The following is a 21,551-nucleotide window of genomic DNA, read 5'->3' on the forward strand; positions in this document are numbered from 1 at the left end:
GACTGGTGCACTCACAAAATAGATGGCATCATGAGGGAGGGAAATTATGTGGATATATTGAAGCAACATCTCAAGACATCAGTCAGGGAGTTAAAGCTTGGTCGCAAATGGGTCTTCCAATGGACAATGACCCCAAGCATACTTCCAAAGTCGTGGCAAAATGGCTAAGGACAACAAAGTCAAGGTATTGGAGTGGCCATCACAAAGCCCTGACCTCAATCCTATAGAACATTTGTGGGCAGAACTGAAAAAGCGTGTGCGAGCAAGGAGGCCTACAAACCTGACTCAGTTACACCAGCTCTGTCAGGAGGAATGGGCCAAAATTCACCCAACTTATTGTGGGAAGCTTGTGGAAGGCTACCCGAAACGTTTGACCCAAGTTAAACAATTTAAAGGCAATGCTACAAATACTAATTGAGTGTATGTACACTTCTGACACTGTGAATGTGATGAAGGAAATAAAAGCTGAAATAAATCATTATTTATCATCATTATTCTGACATTTCACATTCTTAAAATAAAGTGGTGATCCTAACTGACCTAAGACAGGGAATGTTTACTAGGATTAAATGTCAGAAATTGTGAAAAACTGGGTTTAAATGTATTTGGTTATGGTGCATGTAAACTTCCGACTTCAACTGTGTGTGTGTATGTATATATATATATATATATATATATATATATATATATATATATATATATATATATATATATAATATATATATATATATATATATATATATATAGATATATATATGATATAATATATATATATATATATATATATATGCATGTATGTATATACTTTTTTTTTTACCAGTGGGTCTTGTGTCGGGTATACATGTGTGTGTGTGTGTGTGTGTGTGTGTGTATGTATATATATATATAATATATATAATATATATATATATATATATATATATATATATATATATTATATATATATATGCGTGTATGTATGTGTCGGGTATACATATGTGTGTGTGTGTGAATATATATATAATATATATAACTTGTTTTTTTATCCAGCCCCGCAAGGAGGATATATATATATATATATAACTTGTTTTTTTATCCCAGCCCCCGCAGGAGGCCTTTTGGTAGGCCGTCATTGTAAATAAGAATTTGTTCTGACTTGCCTTAAATAAATACATATTTAAATAAATATTTTTTTGCCAAGAGGGTGCAAAGCTTTCATCAAGGCAAATGGTGGCTACTTTGAAGAATCTCAAATATAACATATATAACCTATATTATATGATTTATTGGTTACTACATGATTCCATATGTGTTATTTTCATAGTTTTTATGTCTGCACTATTATTCTACAATGTAGAAAGTTGTAAAAATAAAGAAAAATCATTGAATGAGTAGGTGTGTCCAAACGTTTGACTAGTACTGTATATATGTATATATATATATGTGTGTGGATATATCATTTTTTATTTTTGTTAGGTAACGTCAGCTGTACCTGCGCTTAAACGCCAGTATTTTTTATCATATAGCTTGTTCTCCAAATTCTTTTTAAGTAGTGAGCCACTTTTATTTCTCTGATTGATCAAAACTAATTTTCTCCTGCTCTCGTCTCTCTGCAGCAGACATTTAGTGAGCAATATGTTTGAAACATCAAATCGCAGTATCGAATCGCAATACATTAAGAATCGTGAGATTTGCAATACATATCGGTACCTAAGTATGGTGACCCCCCCGGGTGCAGGTTTTGTTTGTTGCCCTGGCACTACACAGCTGATTCAAATCAAAGCTTGATGAGTTGATTATTTGAATGGGCTGTGTAGTGCTAGGACAGAGAACAAAACGGACACCCCTTGGGGTCCCCAGGAGTGAGTTTAGGGAACTCTGTATGTGTCTTTCTGACGGGCTCTTTTCTTACCAGTCTTCCTAAGGAGGGCAAGAGGAACGTCCTCGTGACCAGTGCCTTGCCTTATGTTAACAACGTCCCTCATCTGGGCAACATCATCGGCTGTGTGCTCAGCGCTGACGTCTTCGCCAGGTAGATAACACACTACCCTACTATAGTGTACACTACCCTACTGTGTTTGTAAGTCGCTCTGGATAAGAGCGTCTGCTAAATGACTTAAATGTAAAATGTAAATGTACCCTACCCTACTGTACACTAGCATACTGTACCCTACCCTACTGTATACTACCCTACCCTACTGTAGCACTAATGATAGCTACGGTCAGTACCTGACCTACTGTCACTACGCTACTCGTACACTACCCCTAAGCTACAATTCTGTAGCATTACCTGTCTACTGTAAATACCTACCCTAGCTGTACCTACTATGTCCCCTACGCTGGTATACTGTACACTACTCTAACCTCTACCTGTAGCATACTAAACTACAATACTGTACACAGCTGACTGTACTACTACACTAATCTAAGCCTATGTAACACTATCTCTGTACCCTTCCTGGTATAGTCTGTACACTACCGCTATCCACTATAACTCCCAGTAGCTCAGAGTACTTGTCCTAACTATATCATGCAGCACTCTGTACACTACTCTTCTATAACTTACTGTACCCTACTCTACTCTAACCTAGGACACGACACTACTGCTATTAATATGACGCGACCGTTTACTGGGATACTTACTGAACTCACCTACTCATACTTACTGACACCACCCTACTCCGCTACTGAACACGTCACCTACCTATTCTATGAATCACCTACTCTACTCTAACTGACACCACCTACTCTATCTACTATGAACACACCCTAACTCTACTCTTACTGAACACACCCTACCACTCTATGACCCCTATCTACTTCATACTGAAACACCACCAACTACTATCTGAACTACTCTACTGAAACTCACCTTATACCTACTGACACCACCCTAATCTATACTCTACTGGAACACACTAAATACTGAACACCACGCTACTATATGAACACACCCTACTATCCCTGAACACACCCTACTAGTACTCATGAACAACGCTACCTATATCTCTATGAGAAAAATCTCACCCTACTATACTGCTATGAACCTGCAATTCCTCATAAGATCAACTACACACCTACTATACTCTACTGAACACCACCTCTACTATACTTCTGAACACTACCCTAATCTACTTCTACTGAACACACTTACTATACTGACACCACCATACTGATACTGCAACACACCTACTTACGTCTCTACTGAACACTTATCTACTCTAACTTGACAACACCTACTATATCTCTGAACTGGTCACACAGACTAATTCTCTACTGAACCAACTACTCTCTACTGACTATGTATCACACGACCTACATACTCTACTGAACACCACCTACTATACTATACTGAACACATCTTACTGCTCTCTACTGAAGCACACCATACTATAGGTATACTGAACACCACTACTCTATTAACTACGCGCCTACTATCTAGAACACCCACCCTTACTTATACTCTACTTGACACCCTACTCTACTGAACACCACCTACTCTACTCTACTGAACACCACCCTACTTACTAAACACTATATCTGAACACCACCCTACTCTACTCTACTGAAAGACAACCTACTATACTCTACTGAACACCACCTCTGTACTCTACTGAAAACACCTATCTACTATACTGAACACACCCTACTCTTACTGATAACTGAACCAGCCTACTATACTCTACTGAACGCCACCTCTATATCTATATGACAGCACTCTACTTTTCTAACAATTGAACACACTCTACTCTACTGAACACCACCCTACTATAGCTCTACTGAACGCACTCTAACTCTATGAACACCTCCCTTCTTCTAATATACTCTTACTGAAGCACGCACCCTACTGCTAATATACTGAACACTACCTATCTACTATAAATAGAACACCACCCTATTCTACTATATCCTGAACACTACCCTACTCTAATATACTGAACACTACCCTACTCTAATATACTGAACACCACCCTACTATACTCTACTGAACACTACTCTACTGAACACCACTCTACTCTACTGAACACTACCCTACTTTACTATACCGAACACTACCCTACTATACTATACTGAACACTACCCTACTATACTATACTGAACACCACCCTACTTTACTATACTGAACACCACCCTACTCCACTATGCTGAACACTACTCTACTATACTGAACACTACCCTACTCTACTATACTGAACACGACCCTACTATACTCTATTGAACACTACTCTACTCTACTATACTGAACACTACCCTACTATACTATACTGAACACCACCCTACTCTACTATTACATTTACATTTACATTTAAGTCATTTAGCAGACGCTCTTATCCAGAGCGACTTACAAATTGGTGCATTCACCTTATGATATCCAGTGGAACAACCACTTTACAATACTATACTGAACACTACTCCACTATACTATACTGAACACTACCCTACTGTATAAACTGAACACCACTCTACTCTACTGAACACTTCCCTACTCTACTNTATACTGAACACTACTCCACTATACTATACTGAACACTACCCTACTGTATAAACTGAACACCACTCTACTCTACTGAACACTTCCCTACTCTACTATACTGAACACAACCCTCCTATACTATACTGAACACTACCCTACTGTATAAACTGAACACCACTCTACTCTACTGAACACTACCCTACTCTACTATACTGGACACTACTCTACTATACTGAACACTACCCTACTGTATATACTGAACACTACTCCACTATACTATACTGAACACTACCCTACTGTATATACTGAACACTACTCTACTATACTGAACACTACCCTATTCTACTATACTGAACACTACTATAATATACTGTACACTACTCTACTATATTATACTATACTATAGCTTACACTACCCTACTCTACTGTACCGTAGTATACTATTCTGTACCCTACTATACTCTACACTACTATACTGCACTTTACACCACTATACTGTACACTGCTCTACTATATGATACTATACTATAGCCTACACTACCCTACTCTACTGTACCATACCGTACTATACTATTCTTTACCCTACTATACTGTGCCTTACTCTACTCAACTATACTATACTGTACACCACCCCGCCCCACTATACAATAATGTGCCCTACTCCACTATACTGTACCCCACCCTACTATACTGTACCATACCCTAGTATACTGAACACTACCCTACTATACTGTACCCTACCCTACCCTACTATACTGTACCATACCCTACTATACTGAACACTACCCTACTATACTGTACCATACCCTACTATACTGAACACTACCCTACTATACTATACGGAACACTACTCTACTATACTATACACTACCCTACTATACTGTACCCTACCCTACTATACTGTACCCTACTCTACTATACTGTACCCTACTCTACTATACTGTACCCTGCTCTACTTAACTGTACACTCCCCTACTTTACTGTACTCTATCCTACTGTACACTACTATACTGTACACTACTCCACTATACTGTGCCCTACTCTACTATACTGTACACTACCCTACTATACTGCACACTACTGTACACTACTCTACTATACTGTTCTCTACTCTACTATACTGTTCCCTACTCTACTATACTGCACACTACTCTACTATATTGTACACTACCCTACTCTACTATACTGAACACTACCCTACTCTACTATACTGAACACTACTCTACTATACTGAACACTACCCTACTCTACTATACTGAACACTACTCTACTATACTGAACACCACCCTACTCTACTATACTGAACACTACTCTACTATACTGAACACTACTCTACTATACTGAACACTACCCTACTATACTCTACTGAACACCACCCTACTATACTATACTGAACACTACCATACTATACTCTACTGAACACTACCCTACTATACTATACTGAACACTACCCTACTATATTATACTGTACCCCACCCTGCTATACTGTACCCTACTCTACTATATTATACTATAGCCTACCCTATTGTACCTTGCTGTACTATACTATACCCTACTATACTATTCTGTACCCTACCCCACTATACTAGTCTGCACCCTACCCTTCTCTACCCTACTATACTATTCTGTACCCTACCCTTCTCTACCCTACTATACTATTCTGTACCCCCATACCCTTCTCTACCCTACTTATTACTTTCTGCACCCTACCCTTCTCTACCCTACTATACTATCTGCACCCTACCCTTCTCTACCCTACTTATACTATTCTGCACCCTACACCTTCCTACCCTACTATTACTATTTCCTGCACCCTACCCCTTCTCTACCCACTATACTATTCTGCACCCTACCCTTCTTACTACCGTATACTATTTCTGTACCCTTACCCTTCTCTACCACTACGTAACTATTCTGCACCCTACCTTCTCTACCCTACTATACTATTCTGCTAACCCTACCCTTTCCACCCTTACTATACTATTCTGTACCCTACCCTTCTCTTACCCCACTATACTTAGTCTGTACCCTTCACCCTTCTTATACCCACACTATACTGTACATACTGTCTGTACCCTATCCCTGACTATACTAGTCGGCAACCCTACCCTTTCTCTTACCCTACTATACTATTCTGCACCTACCCTTCTCTACCCTACTATTACTATTAACTGTACCCTCCCTTCTCACCCTACATTTACTATTCTGTACCCTACCCTCTCTACCCCACTATACTATTCTGCACCCTGACCCTTCTCTACCCTACTATACCTAGTCCTGTACCCTACCTTTCTCTACTCTACTATTACTATTCTGTACCCACCCTTTACTCTACCCTACTTACTAGTCTGTACCCTACCCTACTATACTAGTCTGCACCCTACCCTACTACACTAGTTCTTACCCTACCCTTCTCTACCCTACTATACTATTCTGTACCCTATCCTTCTCTACCCCACTATACTAGTGCTGTACCCTACCCTTCTCTACCCCACTATACTAGTCTGTACCCTACTCTACTATACTAGTCTGTACCCTACCCTTCTCTACCCCACTATACTAGTCTGTACCCTACTATACTATGCTGTACCCTACCCCTACTACTACTATACTAGTCTGTTACCCTACCCTTCTCTTACCCTACTATTTACTCAATCTGTACCCTACCCTGCTATACTAGTCTGCACCCTCTACCCTGCTATACTAGTCTGTACCCTACCCTACTTATACAGTCTGTACCCTACCCTACTATACTAGTCTGTACCCTACCCTTCATACTATTCTGTACCCTACCCCTCCTACCCTACCCTACTAATACTAGTCTGTACCCTACCCTACTATGACTAGTTTATCCTACCCTACTATACTAGTCTGTACCCACCCTCCTCTACCTACTAACTAGTCTGCACCCACCCTACTATACTAGGTCTGTACCCCTACCCTGCTATACTAGTCTGTACCCTACCCTGCTATACTAGTCTGTACCCTACCCTACTATACTAGTCTGTACCCTAACCCTACTATAACTAGTCTGTCCTACCCTTCTCTACCCCACTATACTAGTCTGTACCCTTACTCTACTATACTAGTCTACCCTACCCTTCTCTACCCCACTATACTCAGCGTACCCTTACTATACTATCTGTACCCTACCCTACTCTACTATACTAGTCTGTACCCTACCCTTCTCTACCCTACTATACTAATCTGTACCCTACCCTGCCTTACTAGTCTGTACCCTACCTGCTATACTAGTCTGTACCCTACCTACTATACTAGTCTGTACCCTACCCTACTATATACTAGATCTGTTACCCTACCTACTTATACTATTTCTGTACCCTACCCCTACCCTAACTTATACTATTGTTACATATCTATCTGATACCTCTCTACCTACCCACTACTTAGTTCCTACCTAGATACTATGCTACCCTACACTATCTGCACCTACCTACCTAGCTAACCCCCTGCTACTATACCTCACGCTATCTGTCTTACCCTACCCTACTATACTAGTTTGTATCCTACCCTACTATACTAGTCTGCACCCTACCCTACTATACTAGTCTGAACCCTACCCTGCTATACTAGTCTGTACCCTACCCTGCTATACTAGTCTGTACCCTACCCTACTATACTAGTCTGTACCCTACCCTACTATACTAGTCTGTACCCTACCCTTCTATACTATTCTGTACCCTACCCTTCTCTACCCTACCCTACTATACTAGTCTGTACCCTACCCTACTATACTAGTCTGTACCCTACCCTACTATACTAGTCTGTATCCTACCCTACTATACTAGTCTGTACCCTACCCTCCTCTACCCTACTATACTAGTCTGTACCCTACCCTACTATACTAGTCTGTACCCTACCCCCTTGAGCCATAGTGTCTCTTCAAGTCTCCCGGACCTCTTTTGTGTTTGTCTTTCTCTCTCTTCTCTCTGTTTCTCACTTACACATTCATTTCATGTCTCTCTCTGTGTCTCCCAGGTACGGGCGTCTGCGTGGTTGGAATGTACTGTATGTGTGTGGGACTGATGAGTACGGTACAGCTACAGAGAACAAGGCCCGTGAGGAAGGTCTAACAGCGCAGCAGATCTGTGACAAGTACCATGCTGTCCACGCCTCCATCTACCAGTGGTTCCAGGTCGACTTTGACTTCTTTGGCCGCACCACCACAAAGAAACAGACGGAGTGGGTACCGGTGGTAGAATGTCATGTTAAAGCTCTGCTTATTCTTTGGATTATATAGGATGATTCAGCACCTGATCTAAAACATTAAGAACACCTGCTCTTTTCATGACACAGACTGACCAGGTGAATCCAGGTGAAAGCTAGGATCCTTTATTGATGTCACTTGTTAAATCCACTTCCAATCCGTGTAGATGAAGGGGAGGGGGACAGGTTAAAGAAGGATTTTTAAGCTTTGAGACAATTGAGACATGGATTGTGTGTGTGTGTGCCATTCAGAGGGTGAATGGGCAAGACAAAAGATTTAAGTGCCTTTGAACGGTGTATGGTAGTAGGTGCCAGGCACACCGGTTTGTGTCAAGAACTGTTGGCTGTTCTGAGGGCAAAGGTGGGGTATCGAGTTGTTCTTGCCATAATATGGACTTGGTATTTTACCAAATAGGGCTGTCTTCCACCGCTACCTTGTCACAACACAACTGATTGTCTCAAATGCATTAAGAAAGAAATATATTTTAACAAGGCACACCTGTTAATTGAAATGTATTCCGGGTGACTACCTCATGAAGCTGGTTGAGAGAATGCCAAGACTGTGCAAAGCTGTCATCAAGGCAAAGGGTGGCTACTTTGAAGAATCTAAAATCTAAAATATATTTTGATTTGTTTAACACTTTTTTTGGTTACTACTATACCATATGTGTTATTTCATAGTGTTGATGTCTTCGCTATTATTCTACAATGTAGAAAATAGTAAAAATAAAGAGAAACCTTTGAATGAGTAGGTGTGTGGTAACTAGACATGTTAAAGGGTGCTGCAACACGGCTTGGCTTCTGCTTCTGCTGTTCAAACAGGGATCGATCACATCAAAACTATTGTGTGGAGAATTAGTGTGGATTCATTTTCTTCAGGGTTTGTACGGATGATTGAAAACTGTGAATAAGTATATGAACCCTGGTCCTCTCGCTCTCGCCTCTCTCCTCTCTCTCCTCTCTCCTCTCTCGCTCTCTCTCTCTCCTCCTCTCTCCTCTCTCTCCTCCTCTCTCTTCTCTCTCGCTCCTCTCTCCTCCTCTCTCCTCCTCTCTCCTCGCTCTCCTCTCTCTCTCTCTCTCAGGATAGCCCAGAACATCTTCTGGCGTCTCCATGAGCGAGGCTTCCTACTTGAAGACATTGTGGAGCAGCTGCGCTGCGAGGCGTGCCAGCGTTTTCTAGCCGACCGCTTCGTGGAGGGAACATGTCCCTTCTGCTCTTACCCAGAGGCCCGAGGGGACCAGTGTGACAAGTGTGGCAAGCTTATCAACGCTGTGGAGCTACGGGTGAGAGACCTTTTATATGGGGCACGTTCCACAGCTAAGCCTGGACGACGCAACAGCCAATGGTTACGTGCCACGTCATTGACTTTAACATATGATTTGATTACCTGATACTTAAAATACCTATCCAGGCGTTGTAAGATCTGTCAGGCGTCAACAACGTCTACGTTTTGGAACACGGCCATTATCTATCAATCAATTAATCAATCAATAGAGTTTACCTGATCCAGCCAGACCTGGGTTGAATATTTTCAAATACTTTTGCTGCGCTTGGTTTAGTTTTCCTGGTACAATGGAAGGAAGTAATGGAGTCGTCCCAAACGTCTAAAACCATTGAGACAACGTCAAGGAGACGAAGAAGCTAAAGAATGAAAATTGACACAAATCTTTTCTGAGGATGACCAGATTTAGTGTAGGAGGAATTCTATAGCCTACTAATATTTCAATCACAATGAAAAGAGCGACTCATTCTATTCGTCCCAAGCGGAACCAAAATGTCAATTACCCGTATCGTTTAATTAGCATCACTCTGATTGGCCTAAAAAAACAATAGAACAAAATGTATAAAAGTTCCCAATCTAATCTATACAATGATAGAAGGTCACATCTGGGCTACGCTTTGAAATGACAGCACAGCGACTCTGTAACGAGTAATCCACCTACAGTAAGACATCAAAATGTTCATCTGTTTATGAGCTATTGAAGGAATACAAACATGACAATTACATTCATATCAATCAATTACATTTATTTATATAGCCCTTCGTACATCAGCTGATATCTCAAAGTGCTGTACAGAAACCCAGCCTAAAACCCCAAACAGCAAGCAATGCAGGTGTAGAAGCACAGTGGCTAGGAAAAACTCCCTAGAAAGGCCAGAACCTAGGAAGAAACCTAGAGAGGAACCAGGCTATGAGGGGTGGCCAGTCCTCTTCTGGATGTGCCGGGTGGAGATTATAACAGAACATGGCCAAGATGTTCAAATGTTCATAGATGACCAGCAGGGTCAAATAATAATAATAATAATCACAGTAGTTGTCGAGAGTGCAGCACCTCAGGAGTAAATGTCAGTTGGCTTTTCATAGCCGATCATTCAGAGTATCTCTACCACTCCTGCTGTCTCTAGAGAGTTGAAAACAGCAGGTCTGGGACAGGTAGCACGTCCGGTGAACAGGTCAGGGTTCCATAGCCGCAGGCAGAACAGTTGAAACTGGAGCAGCAGCACAACCAGGTGGACTGGGGACAGCAAGGAGTCATCAGGCCATGTAGTCCTGGGGCATGGTCCTAGGGCTCAGGTCCTCCGAGAGAAAGAATTAGAGAGAGCATACTTAAATTCACACAGGACACAGGATAAGACAGGAGAAATACTCCAGATATAACAGACTGACACTAGCCCCCCGACACATAAACTACTGCAGCATAAATACTGGCGGCTGAGATAGGAGTGGTCGGGAGACACCGATGATACCCCCGGACAGGGCCAAACAGGAAGGATATAACCCCACCCTCTTTGCCAAAGCACAGCCCTCACCACTAGAGGGATGTCTTCAACCACCAACTTACCATCCTGAGACAACGCAGAGTATAGCCCATGAAAATCTCCTCACGGCACGAACCAGAGGGGGGCGCCAAACCGAACAGGAAGATCACGTCAGTGATTCAACCTACTCAAGTGACGCACCCCTCCTAGGGACGGCATGGAAGAGCACCAGTAAGCCAGTGATTCAGCCCCTGTAATAGGGTTAGAGGCAGAGAATCCCAGTGGAGAGAGGGGAACCGGCCAGGCAGAGACAGCAAGGGCGGTTCGTTGCTCCAGTGCCTTTCCGTTCACCTTCACACTCCTGGGCCAGACTACACTCAAACATAGGACTGAAGAGATGAGTCTTCAGTAAAGACTTAAAGGTCGAGACCAAGTCTGCGTCTCTATCATGGATAGGCAGACACTTCCATAAAAATGGAGATCTCTAGGAGACATCCCTGGTTACATTCAATTAGTTAATTTAAGTTTCATCACACCTCCGAGGACGTCAGTAACCCTGGGGTGCCGTGGTAATGTCCCCCCCACCCCAGGAAGCGCCAGCAAGTCGCCGACGCAAGGGTCACCCTCTCTCCTCCACTACAAGGCCTTAGTGATGTGTTCTCTCTCTCCTCCACTACAAGGCCGTAGTGATGTGTTCTCTCCTCCACTACAAGGCCTTAGTGATGTGTTCTCTCTCTCCTCCACTACAAGCGCCTTAGTGATGTTGTCCTTCTCATCTCTCTCCTCCCACTACAAGGCCTTAGTGATGTGTTCTCTCTTCCTCCACTACAAGGCCTTAGTGATGGTTCTTCTTTCTCCTCCACTACAAGGCCTTAGTGAATGTGTTCTCTCTCTCCTCCACTACAAGGCCTTAGTATGTGTTCTCTCTCTCCTCCACTACAAGGCCTTAGTGATGTGTTTCTCTCTCTCTTCTCCTCCCACTACAGGCCTTAGTGATGTGTTCTCTCTCTCCTCACTACAAGGCCTTAGTAATGTGTTCTCTCTCTCCTCCACTACAAGGCCTTTAGTGATGTGTTCTCTCTCTCCTCCACTACAAGGCCTTAGTGATGTGTTCTCTCTCTCCTCCACTACAAGGCCTTAGTGATGTGTTCTCTCTCTACAGGAGCCTACTTGTAAGGTGTGCAGTCAGACTCCTGTAGTCCAGTCCTCCAAACATCTGTTCCTGGACCTGCCCAAGGTACACACAGTCACGTCTTTCAAATTTCCCACAGTGTTAGTTTGTCTCTAAGTCCACATAATAAGCTCAGGTTTTATAGGTGTTTAAACTAAGGTGCTTGTTTATCTCTTCCTCCCGCACCTTCCTCTCCCTCTCTCTCTCCCTCTCCCTCTCCCTCTCCCTCTCCCCCTCTCTCCCCCTCTCTCTCTCTCTCCCCCTCTCCCCCTCTCTCTCTCTCTCTCTCTCTCGTATACCACTGTGTCTCTGTGGTCAGTTGGAGCCTGAGTTGGAGCAGTGGTTGGAGAGGTCTACTGGGTCAGGGGACTGGACGGCCAACGCCAAACAGATCACCAGATCCTGGGTGAGGGACGGACTCAAACCCCGCTGCATCACCAGAGACCTGAAGTGGGGAACCCCTGTACCTCACCCCGACTTCTCTGACAAGGTACCAGACAAACTCAACCTTCAGTAGTTATCTCTCTCTCTCTCTTTCTCTTTCTCTGTCTCTCTTTCTCTATCTTTCTCTCTCTCTCTCTTTCTCTCTTTCTCTATCTCTCTCTCATTCTCTTGAACACACACACTCTGTTTTCTCTCTCCCCCCTTCTCCCCTCATTCAGGAATGAATCATCTTCCTCTTCTTTTGTCTCCAGGTGTTCTACGTGTGGTTTGACGCTCCTATTGGTTACCTGTCCATCACAGCCAACTACACTGACCAATGGGAGAAGTGGTGGAAGAACCCACAGCAGGTACAATGTGTTTACCAATCAGGTCATGTTTACAGCCTTCTAGTCTCTTTAAACCCAACTCCACCCAGCTATAGACTTCAGTTCTACAGCCTTCTAGTCTCTTTAAACCCAACTCCACCCAGACTTCAGTTCTACAGCCTTCTAGTCTCTTTAAACCCAACTCCACCCAGACTTCAGTTCTACAGCCTTCTAGTCTCCCCAGTGGATCAACCTTTAAGACGGTGGGCACTATTCCCGTTCCTGTAGACCTACGGGATGTGTTGCATTTTGTTCCAGCCCAGCAATAGCTAACATATCAAATTCAACTAATCAACCGCGGTTAGATCAGTCAGGTGTGTTAATGCTGAATACAATCCTTCATACATTGCAGGCATCCAGGACTGAATTTCTGATATATATTCCAGACATGTTTGGATAATTTGTGTGTCTGCCACCTGGTGGAGCTGTAGAACTACAGCAGGTGTCTATCATTAATATCATACTGCATAGGCCAGCTTCCCGGACCCAGATTAAGAATAGTGCTGGGCTAAAAAGCTGCATACTGTATATTATGTTTAATAAGATGTTAGAGGATGATATCAAACATGTAATTGCTGTATTCTACCACCAGGTGGAGCTGTATAACATGTAATTCCTGTATTCTACCACCAGGTGGAGCTGTATAATTGTGGAATTATGGAATTGGTGTTTAAACTAAGGTGCTTGTTTATCTCTTCCTCCCGTGGAATTGTTAGGTTAGATTACTTGTTGGTTATTACTGCATTGTCGGAACTAGAAGCACAAGCATTTCGCTACACTCGCATTAACATCTGCTTCACTCTAACCTCTTCCTGACCCAGAACCTAACCGGAGAGCCCACCTCTACCTCTCCTGACCCAAGAACTAAACTGGAGACCCAGCCTCTACCTCTCTCTGGCTACACTAGTCGCTAACGGGAGAACCAGGCCTCTACCTCTCCTGACCAGAACCTAACCGGAGACCCAGCCCTACCTCTCCTGCTACAGTACCTGTTGAGCCAGCCCTACCTCTCCTGACCCAGTACATAACCGGCAGATCCCAGCTCTACCTCTCCTGCTACAGTACCTGTTGAGACTAGCCTCTTACCTCTCCTGCTACAGGTACCTGTTGAGGGCCCAGCCTCTACCTCTCCTGACCCAGAACCTACCGGAGACCCGCCTCACTACCTGACACGCCTCGGCCACTTCCTCCCTGACCCAAGAACCTAACCGGAGACCCAGCCTCTACCTCTTCCTGACCCAGAACCCTAAACGGAGACCCAGCCTCTACCTCTCCTGACCAGAACCTACTGGAGACCCAGCCTCTACCTCTCCTGACCCAGAACCTTAAACCGGGCCAGCTACTTCCCAGACCTACGGCCACCCTACCTCTCCTGACCCAAACCTAACTGGAGACCCCAGCCTCTACCTCTCCTGACCAGAACCTAACTGGAGACCCAGCTCTACCTCTCCTGACCAGACCTAACCGGAGACTCAGCTCTACCTCTCCTGACCCAGAACCTAACCGGAGACCCAGCCTCTACCTCTCCGCTACGAGTACCTGTTGGAGCCCACTCTACCTCTCCTGACCCAGTACCTAACCGGAGACCCAGCCTCTACCTCTCCTGTACAGTACCTGTTGAGACCTAGCCTCTCTACCTTCCTGCGTACATACTGTTGAGCCAGCCTCTACCTCTCTGACCCAGAAACCTAACCGGAGCCCACCTCTACTCTCCTGACCAGAACCTAACTGGAGGACCAGCCTCTAGCTCTCCTGCTACCGTACCTAACTCGGAGACCAGCCCTCACCTCTCCTGACCCAGAACCTAACCGGAGACCCAGCTCTACCTCTCCTGCTAACAGTACCTGTTGGAGCCAGCTCTACCTCTCCTGACCCAGTTACCTAACCGGAGGCCCCACTCTACCTCTCCGGCCTACAAGTACCTGTTGAGACCTAGCTCTACCTCTCCTGCTACAGTCTGTTGACGCCCACCTTACCTTCCTGACCCAGAAAAAACCGAGATGCCCAAGCCTCTACCTCTCCTGACCCAGAACCTAACTGGGACCCAGTTGCTTTTCTTTCTTTTTTTTCTACTAACCTCTCCTGACGCCAGAACCTAACCGGAGGACCAGCCTCTACCGTCTCCTGACCCAGAACTAAACTGGAGACCCAGCCTCTACCTCCCTGACCCAGAACCTAACCGGAGACCCAGCCCCTACCTCATCTGAACCCAGAACCCTAACCGAGACCAGCCTACTCGACCGACCTATACAGCCTCTACCTCTCCTGACCCAGAACCTAACTGGAGACCCAGCCTCTACTCTCTACTACCAGTACGGAACCAGCTCCCTCTGCCAGACTCCAGACCGCTCTACCTCTCCTGACCCAGAACCTAACCGGAGACCCAGCCTCTACCTCTCCTGACCCAGAACTAACTGGAGACCCAGCCTTACCTCTCCTGACCAAACTAACGGAGACCCAGCTCTACCTACTCTCTGACCCAGAACCTTAACCGGAGACCCAGCCTCTACTCTCCTTGACCCAGCAACCTAACTGGAAGACGCGCAGCCTCTACCTCTCCTGACCCAAACTAAACTGGAGACCCAGACTCCTACCTCTCCTGCTAGCAGTACCTAAGCGGAGACCAGCCTCTACCTCTCCTGACCAGAACCTAACCGGAGACCCAGCCCTACCTCTCCTGCTACAGTACCTGTTGAGCCCAGCCTCTACCCTCCTGACCCATACCTAACCGAGACGCCAGCCTCTACCTCTCCTGCACAGTTAACCTGTTGGAGACCCTAGCCTCTACTCTCCCTGCATCATGTACCTGTTGAGGCCAGCCTCTACCTCTCTGACCCAGAACTACCGGTAGACCCAGCTCACCCTCTGACCCAGAACCTAACTGGAGCACGCGCCTCTACCATCTCCTGACCCAGAACTAACCGGAGACCCAGCCTCTAACCTCTCCTGACCCAGAACCTAACCGGAGACCCACCTCTACCTCTCCTGACCAGAATTAAACTGGAGACGCAGCCTCTACCTCTCTGCAACAGTACCTAACCGGAGCACCAGCCTCTACCTCTCTGACCCAGACCTAACCGAGACCAGCACTCTACCCTCTCCGCTGACACGTACCTGTTGAGCCCAGCCTCTACCTCTCCTGACCATACCTAACCGGAGACCCAGGCCTCTACCTCTCCTGGCTACAGTACCTGTTGAGACTAGCCTCTAACTTCCTGCATACAGTACCTGTTGAGGCCCAGCCTCTACCTCTCCTGACCGAACCTAACCGGAGACCTCAGCCTCGTACTCACTCTCTCTGCCGCGAGAAACCGTAACGGAGACCCAGCCTCTACCTCTCCTTGACCAGACCTAACCGGAGACCCAGCCTCTACCTCTCCTGACCCATGAATAACTGGAGCCCCGCCTCTACTCTCCCTGACAGAAACCTAACCGGAGACCAGCCGCTACCTCTCTCCTGACGCCAGAACCTAACCGGAGACCCAGCCTCTACTCTCCGACCCAGAACCTAACTGGAGACCCCAGCCTCTACCTCTCCTTGGACCCAGAACCTAACTGGAGACCCAGCCTCTAACCTCTCCTGACCCAGTACCTAACCGGGACCAGCCTCTACCTCTTCCTGAAACCCAGAACCTAACGGAGACCCCAGCCTCTACCTCTCCTGCTACAGTACTGTGAGCCCCAGCCTCTACTCCCTGACCAGTACCATAACCGGAGACCCGAAGGCCTCTACCTCTCCTGCGTACAGTACTGTGGAGACCTGAGCCTCTCCTCTCCTGCTATCAGTACCTGTTGAGGCCCAGCCTACTACCTCTCCTGACCCAGAACCTTACCGGAACCCGCCTCTACCGTCTTCCTGACCAGAACCTAACTGGAGACCCAGCCTCTACCTCCCTGCACAGTACCTAACCGGAGACCAGCCTCTACCTCTCTTGACCACCAAACCTAACCGGATACCCAGCCTCTACCTCTCCTGCTACAGTACCTGTTGAGCCCAGCCTCTACTCTTCCTGACCACAGTACCTAACCGGAGACCCAGCCTCTACCTTCTGCTACAGTACCTGTGAGACATGCTCTACCTCTCCCTGCTACAGTACCTGTTGAGGCCCAGCCTCTACCCTTCCTGACGCACAGAACCTAAGCCGGAGACCAGCTCTACCTCTACCTCTGACCGACAGAACCTAATGGAGACCAGCCTCTACTCTCCTGACCCAGAACTACCCGGTGTGACCCGCCTCTACCTCTTCCCTGACCCACGAACTAACGCGGAGGAAAAAACCCCAGCCTCTACCTCTCCTGACCAGAAACCTAACTGGGACCCAGCCTCCTACCTCTCCTGCTACAGAAAATACCTACCGGAGAGGCTGCTCAGGCCTCACCTCTCCTGACCAGAACCTAACCGGAGACCAGCCTCTACCTCTCCTGCTACAGTACTTTGAGCCAGCCTCTACCTCTCCTGACCATACCTAACCGGAAGACCCAGCTCTACCCTCCTGCTACAGTACCTGTTGAGACCTAGCCTCTAACCTCTCCTGCCTACAGGTACCTGTTGAGGCCCAGCTCTACCTCTCCTGACCCAGAAACCTAACCGAGACCCAGCTCTATCCTCTCCGACCAAACCTAACCGGACGAGCCTCTACCTCTCCTGATCCCAGAACCTAACTGGAGACCCAGTCCCCCCTCCTACAACCTACCGGAGCGCTCACCTTGACCAGAACCTAACCGGAGACAGCCCTAACGCTCCTTAGCAAACTACGGCACTCTACTTCCTGACCCGACCTAACTGGAGACCCATGCCTCTACCTCTCCTGCCTAACAGTACCTAACCGGAGACGCCAGCTCTACGCTCTCCTGACCCAGAACCCTAACGGAGACCCAGCCCTCTACCTTACCTGCTAGCAGTCCTGGTTGACCCAGCCTCTACCTCTCCTACCTAGTACTACCGGAGACCCAGAGCCTCTCCTCTCTGCTACAGTACCTGTTTGAGACCTAGCCCTACCTCTCCTGCTACAGTACCTGTTGAGGCCCACCTCTACCGTCTCCTGACCCAGAAACCTAACTGGAAGACCCAGCCTCTCCTCTCCGCTACAGTAACCTGTTGGACCCAGCCTCTACCTTCTCTGTACGGTACTGTTGAGTTCCAGACTTCTTACCTTCTCCTTGACTATGGTACCTGTTGAGACCAGCCTCTACCTCTCCTGCTACACAGACATGTTGAGTCCCAGCCTCTATCTCTCCTGCACGGTACCTGTGAGACCCACCTTACCTCTCCTGCTACGGTACCTGTAGACCCCAGACTCTACCTCTCCTGCTACGACCTGTTTGCAGACCCAGCCTCTACCTCTCCTGCTACAGTACCTGTTGACCCAGCCTCTACCTCTCCTGTACAGATACCTGTTTGAGACCCAGCCTCTACCTCGTCCTGCTACGTACTGTTAGACCCACCTCTACTCTCCTGCTAACCGGTACCTGTTGATGAAGTTGCCCAGGTCATTGAGCAAACTCAGAGTTGTTCTTGTGGGCCATGTCGACCCAGGAGATAGCCGAGTCCGTGTTCCTCCGGGACGGAGGTAGAGCAGGTAGAACTCGCCACACGTCAGAGGGGATGCCCGTATCCTTGGCCATGTCACCAACACCAACACCTCGACTCTTAGAGAACTTGGTGTCCTCGTAGTTCAGGTACTCTGAGAGACACACGGTGGTTCATCTTATCCAGAACGACTAACAACTGCAAGTGGATTCAAGGTGCTTCTACACCTGCATTGCTTGCTGTTTGGGGTTTTAGGCTGGGTTCTGTACAGCACTTGAGATATCAGCTGATGTAAGAAGGGCTTTATAAATACATTTGATTTGATCTGGTAACAAACAGCTTAACATGAACAGTCACAATCACAGTGGTAAAACTAAAAAATGAATTATCTAAAATATAAAATGGTATTGTCTGTAATATTATTAGGGATTTCAAGTTTCACCAACACTAAAGCCCTTTGTGTGTGTGTGTGTGTGTGTGTGTGCTGTGTGTGTGTGTGTGGTGTGTGTGTGTGTGTGCGCATGTCAAATCAAGTCAAATTGTATTAGTCATGTGTGCCCGAATACAACAGGTGTAGACCCTTACAGTGAAATGCTTACTTACACAAGCCCTTAACCCAACTCAATGTAAGTTTAAAAAAGTACATTAAGCAAGCAGCCCTATCACTAATTTTATATCTATTTTATATGTATCTTCTGATTTCGTTTATAAAAATATAAGAGACGATGTGAAGTTATAAACAATAGGCCCGCGGGCCCGCAGCGTATCAGAGAGCCGAGTCTTGTTTACGAGTTATCCAATTTCTGTGTATAACAACAAATGTCTATACACTCCTTAAGATCTAGATAACAAGGACACCTTCAATGCAACAAACCAGTAGTGAAGTGTTCAGGTACGAGTACACACTGAAGTTATGGGACCTAACCTGGTATCGTGAAGACATCTGATAGTGACTGGGTACTTGTGGTATCGTATTGGATATGATATAGATCCAACACATACATGGTGTGTATTGTGATATTGACATGTGTTGTCGTGTGTTATAGTTGCATCGTACGTTGGTCTAGATTTCATACAAATTAATCTGTGGTGAATGTGTGTGTCTTTTTTTAGAATGTGTTGTAGCTCTTGCCAGTAAAGGATCAGTGCTTTACTGATTTAAATGAGCTGTTAGCAAGCTTGTCTGTTGCTTTGAATTGCTCTTGACAGTTGACTTTGTTGAGTTAGGAAGTCACGTTACTGTCGATGGAGAGATGAGCATAATGGCGACTTCATGCCAATGGTTACAGTCGGTCCGATTTTTCACTATGTGATGTAGTTGGAAGTATTGTTTCTTAGTGTAAGTAATCCCCTCTTTGATATACTATGATTTCGTTTAGAATTTCTTAGATATCTGCTACATCTGCATGGCATCTGTAAGGAGCGATCTTTTGATGATCCTTGAATAATAATTTAGTGTATTTGCTGTGTGTGTATTCTATAGGTTTCGTGTGAGGTGAGTAATAGTGGATTGTTTGTAGTTTTTTTGGTATACAACTGTAGCCGGACGCAAGTCTGTTGATTTGCGAGTTAGAGATCCAACACTGGTATTTAGTTTATAAGTGTTGTATACGCTAGCTCGCCCCTATAGATTGTACACGATGGAGCAGTTCGAACAAATATAGAACAGAGCTATGGTGAAAAACTCCAAACGAGGTCCAGATCCTATATAAAGTAGAAAGCGAAATTACTACACTATTTGGAAAATGCCGTTGTCCTTGGCCATGAAGTTATAGAGCTTCCCATAGAACTTTCATATTTTATGTGAGCTTCGTGTGACTGTTACACTTTTAGGTCTGGCAGATGAAGGATGTATTACATGAAGTTCTTACAGCTCCACCTGGTGGTAGAATACACGGAAATTACATTGAAGTTCTGCCCTTGGCATATCGGAATCGACTGACGTCTACCTCACCTGGTGGTAGAATACAGGAATTACATGACGGTTCTACAGGCTTCCACCTTGGTGGAGAAATACAGAATTAGAGAAGTTCTACAGCTCCACCTGGTGGTAGAATACAGGAATGACATGAATGTTCTACAGCTCCAACCTGTGGTAGAATACAGGAATTACATGAGTTCTTACAGCTCCACTGGGTGGTAGAATCACAGCAATGGACAAATGAAGTTCTACAGCTCACCTGTGGTACGAACACAGGAATTACATGAACGTTCTACAAGCTCCACCTTGGTGGTAGAATACAGGAATTACATGACGTATATGACAGCTCCGACTGGTGGTAGAATACAGAAAATACATGACGTTCTACAGCTCCACCCTGGTGGTAGAATACAGGAATTACATGACGTCTACAATGCTCCACCTTGGTAGAATACAGGAATTACATGGATTGTTCTACAGCCCACCTGGTGGAGAATACAGAAAATTACATTGAAGTTCTCAGCTCCACCTTGGTTTAGAATACAGGAACTCTCATTTCTACAAGCTCCACCTGGTGGTAGATACAGGAATTACATAGTTTAGAGATGCTCCACCTGGTGGTAGAATACTAGCAATACATGTTAAAATCAAATCAATTTTATTTGTCAATACACATGGT

The 21,551-nt window shown here is 45.5% G+C and overlaps 1 protein-coding gene across 1 annotated transcript in view; it reads left to right on the forward strand.

Moving 5' to 3' along the window:
• Positions 1 to 13,664, forward strand: part of mars1 (methionyl-tRNA synthetase 1) — a 44,701-nt gene extending 31,037 nt beyond the window's left edge. The window contains 6 exon segments of the mRNA XM_023997779.2: positions 1,895 to 2,011; positions 8,453 to 8,656; positions 9,763 to 9,964; positions 12,604 to 12,678; positions 12,932 to 13,102; positions 13,308 to 13,664. Coding sequence (XP_023853547.2) covers positions 1,895 to 2,011; positions 8,453 to 8,656; positions 9,763 to 9,964; positions 12,604 to 12,678; positions 12,932 to 13,102; positions 13,308 to 13,649 — 1,111 coding nt within the window. The 3' untranslated portion in view covers positions 13,650 to 13,664.
• The last annotated feature ends 7,887 nt before the right edge of the window (positions 13,665 to 21,551 follow it).

This window comes from Salvelinus sp. IW2-2015, linkage group LG12 (genome assembly GCF_002910315.2).
Source record: "Salvelinus sp. IW2-2015 linkage group LG12, ASM291031v2, whole genome shotgun sequence".
Classification (NCBI taxonomy): Eukaryota; Metazoa; Chordata; class Actinopteri; order Salmoniformes; family Salmonidae; genus Salvelinus; species Salvelinus sp. IW2-2015.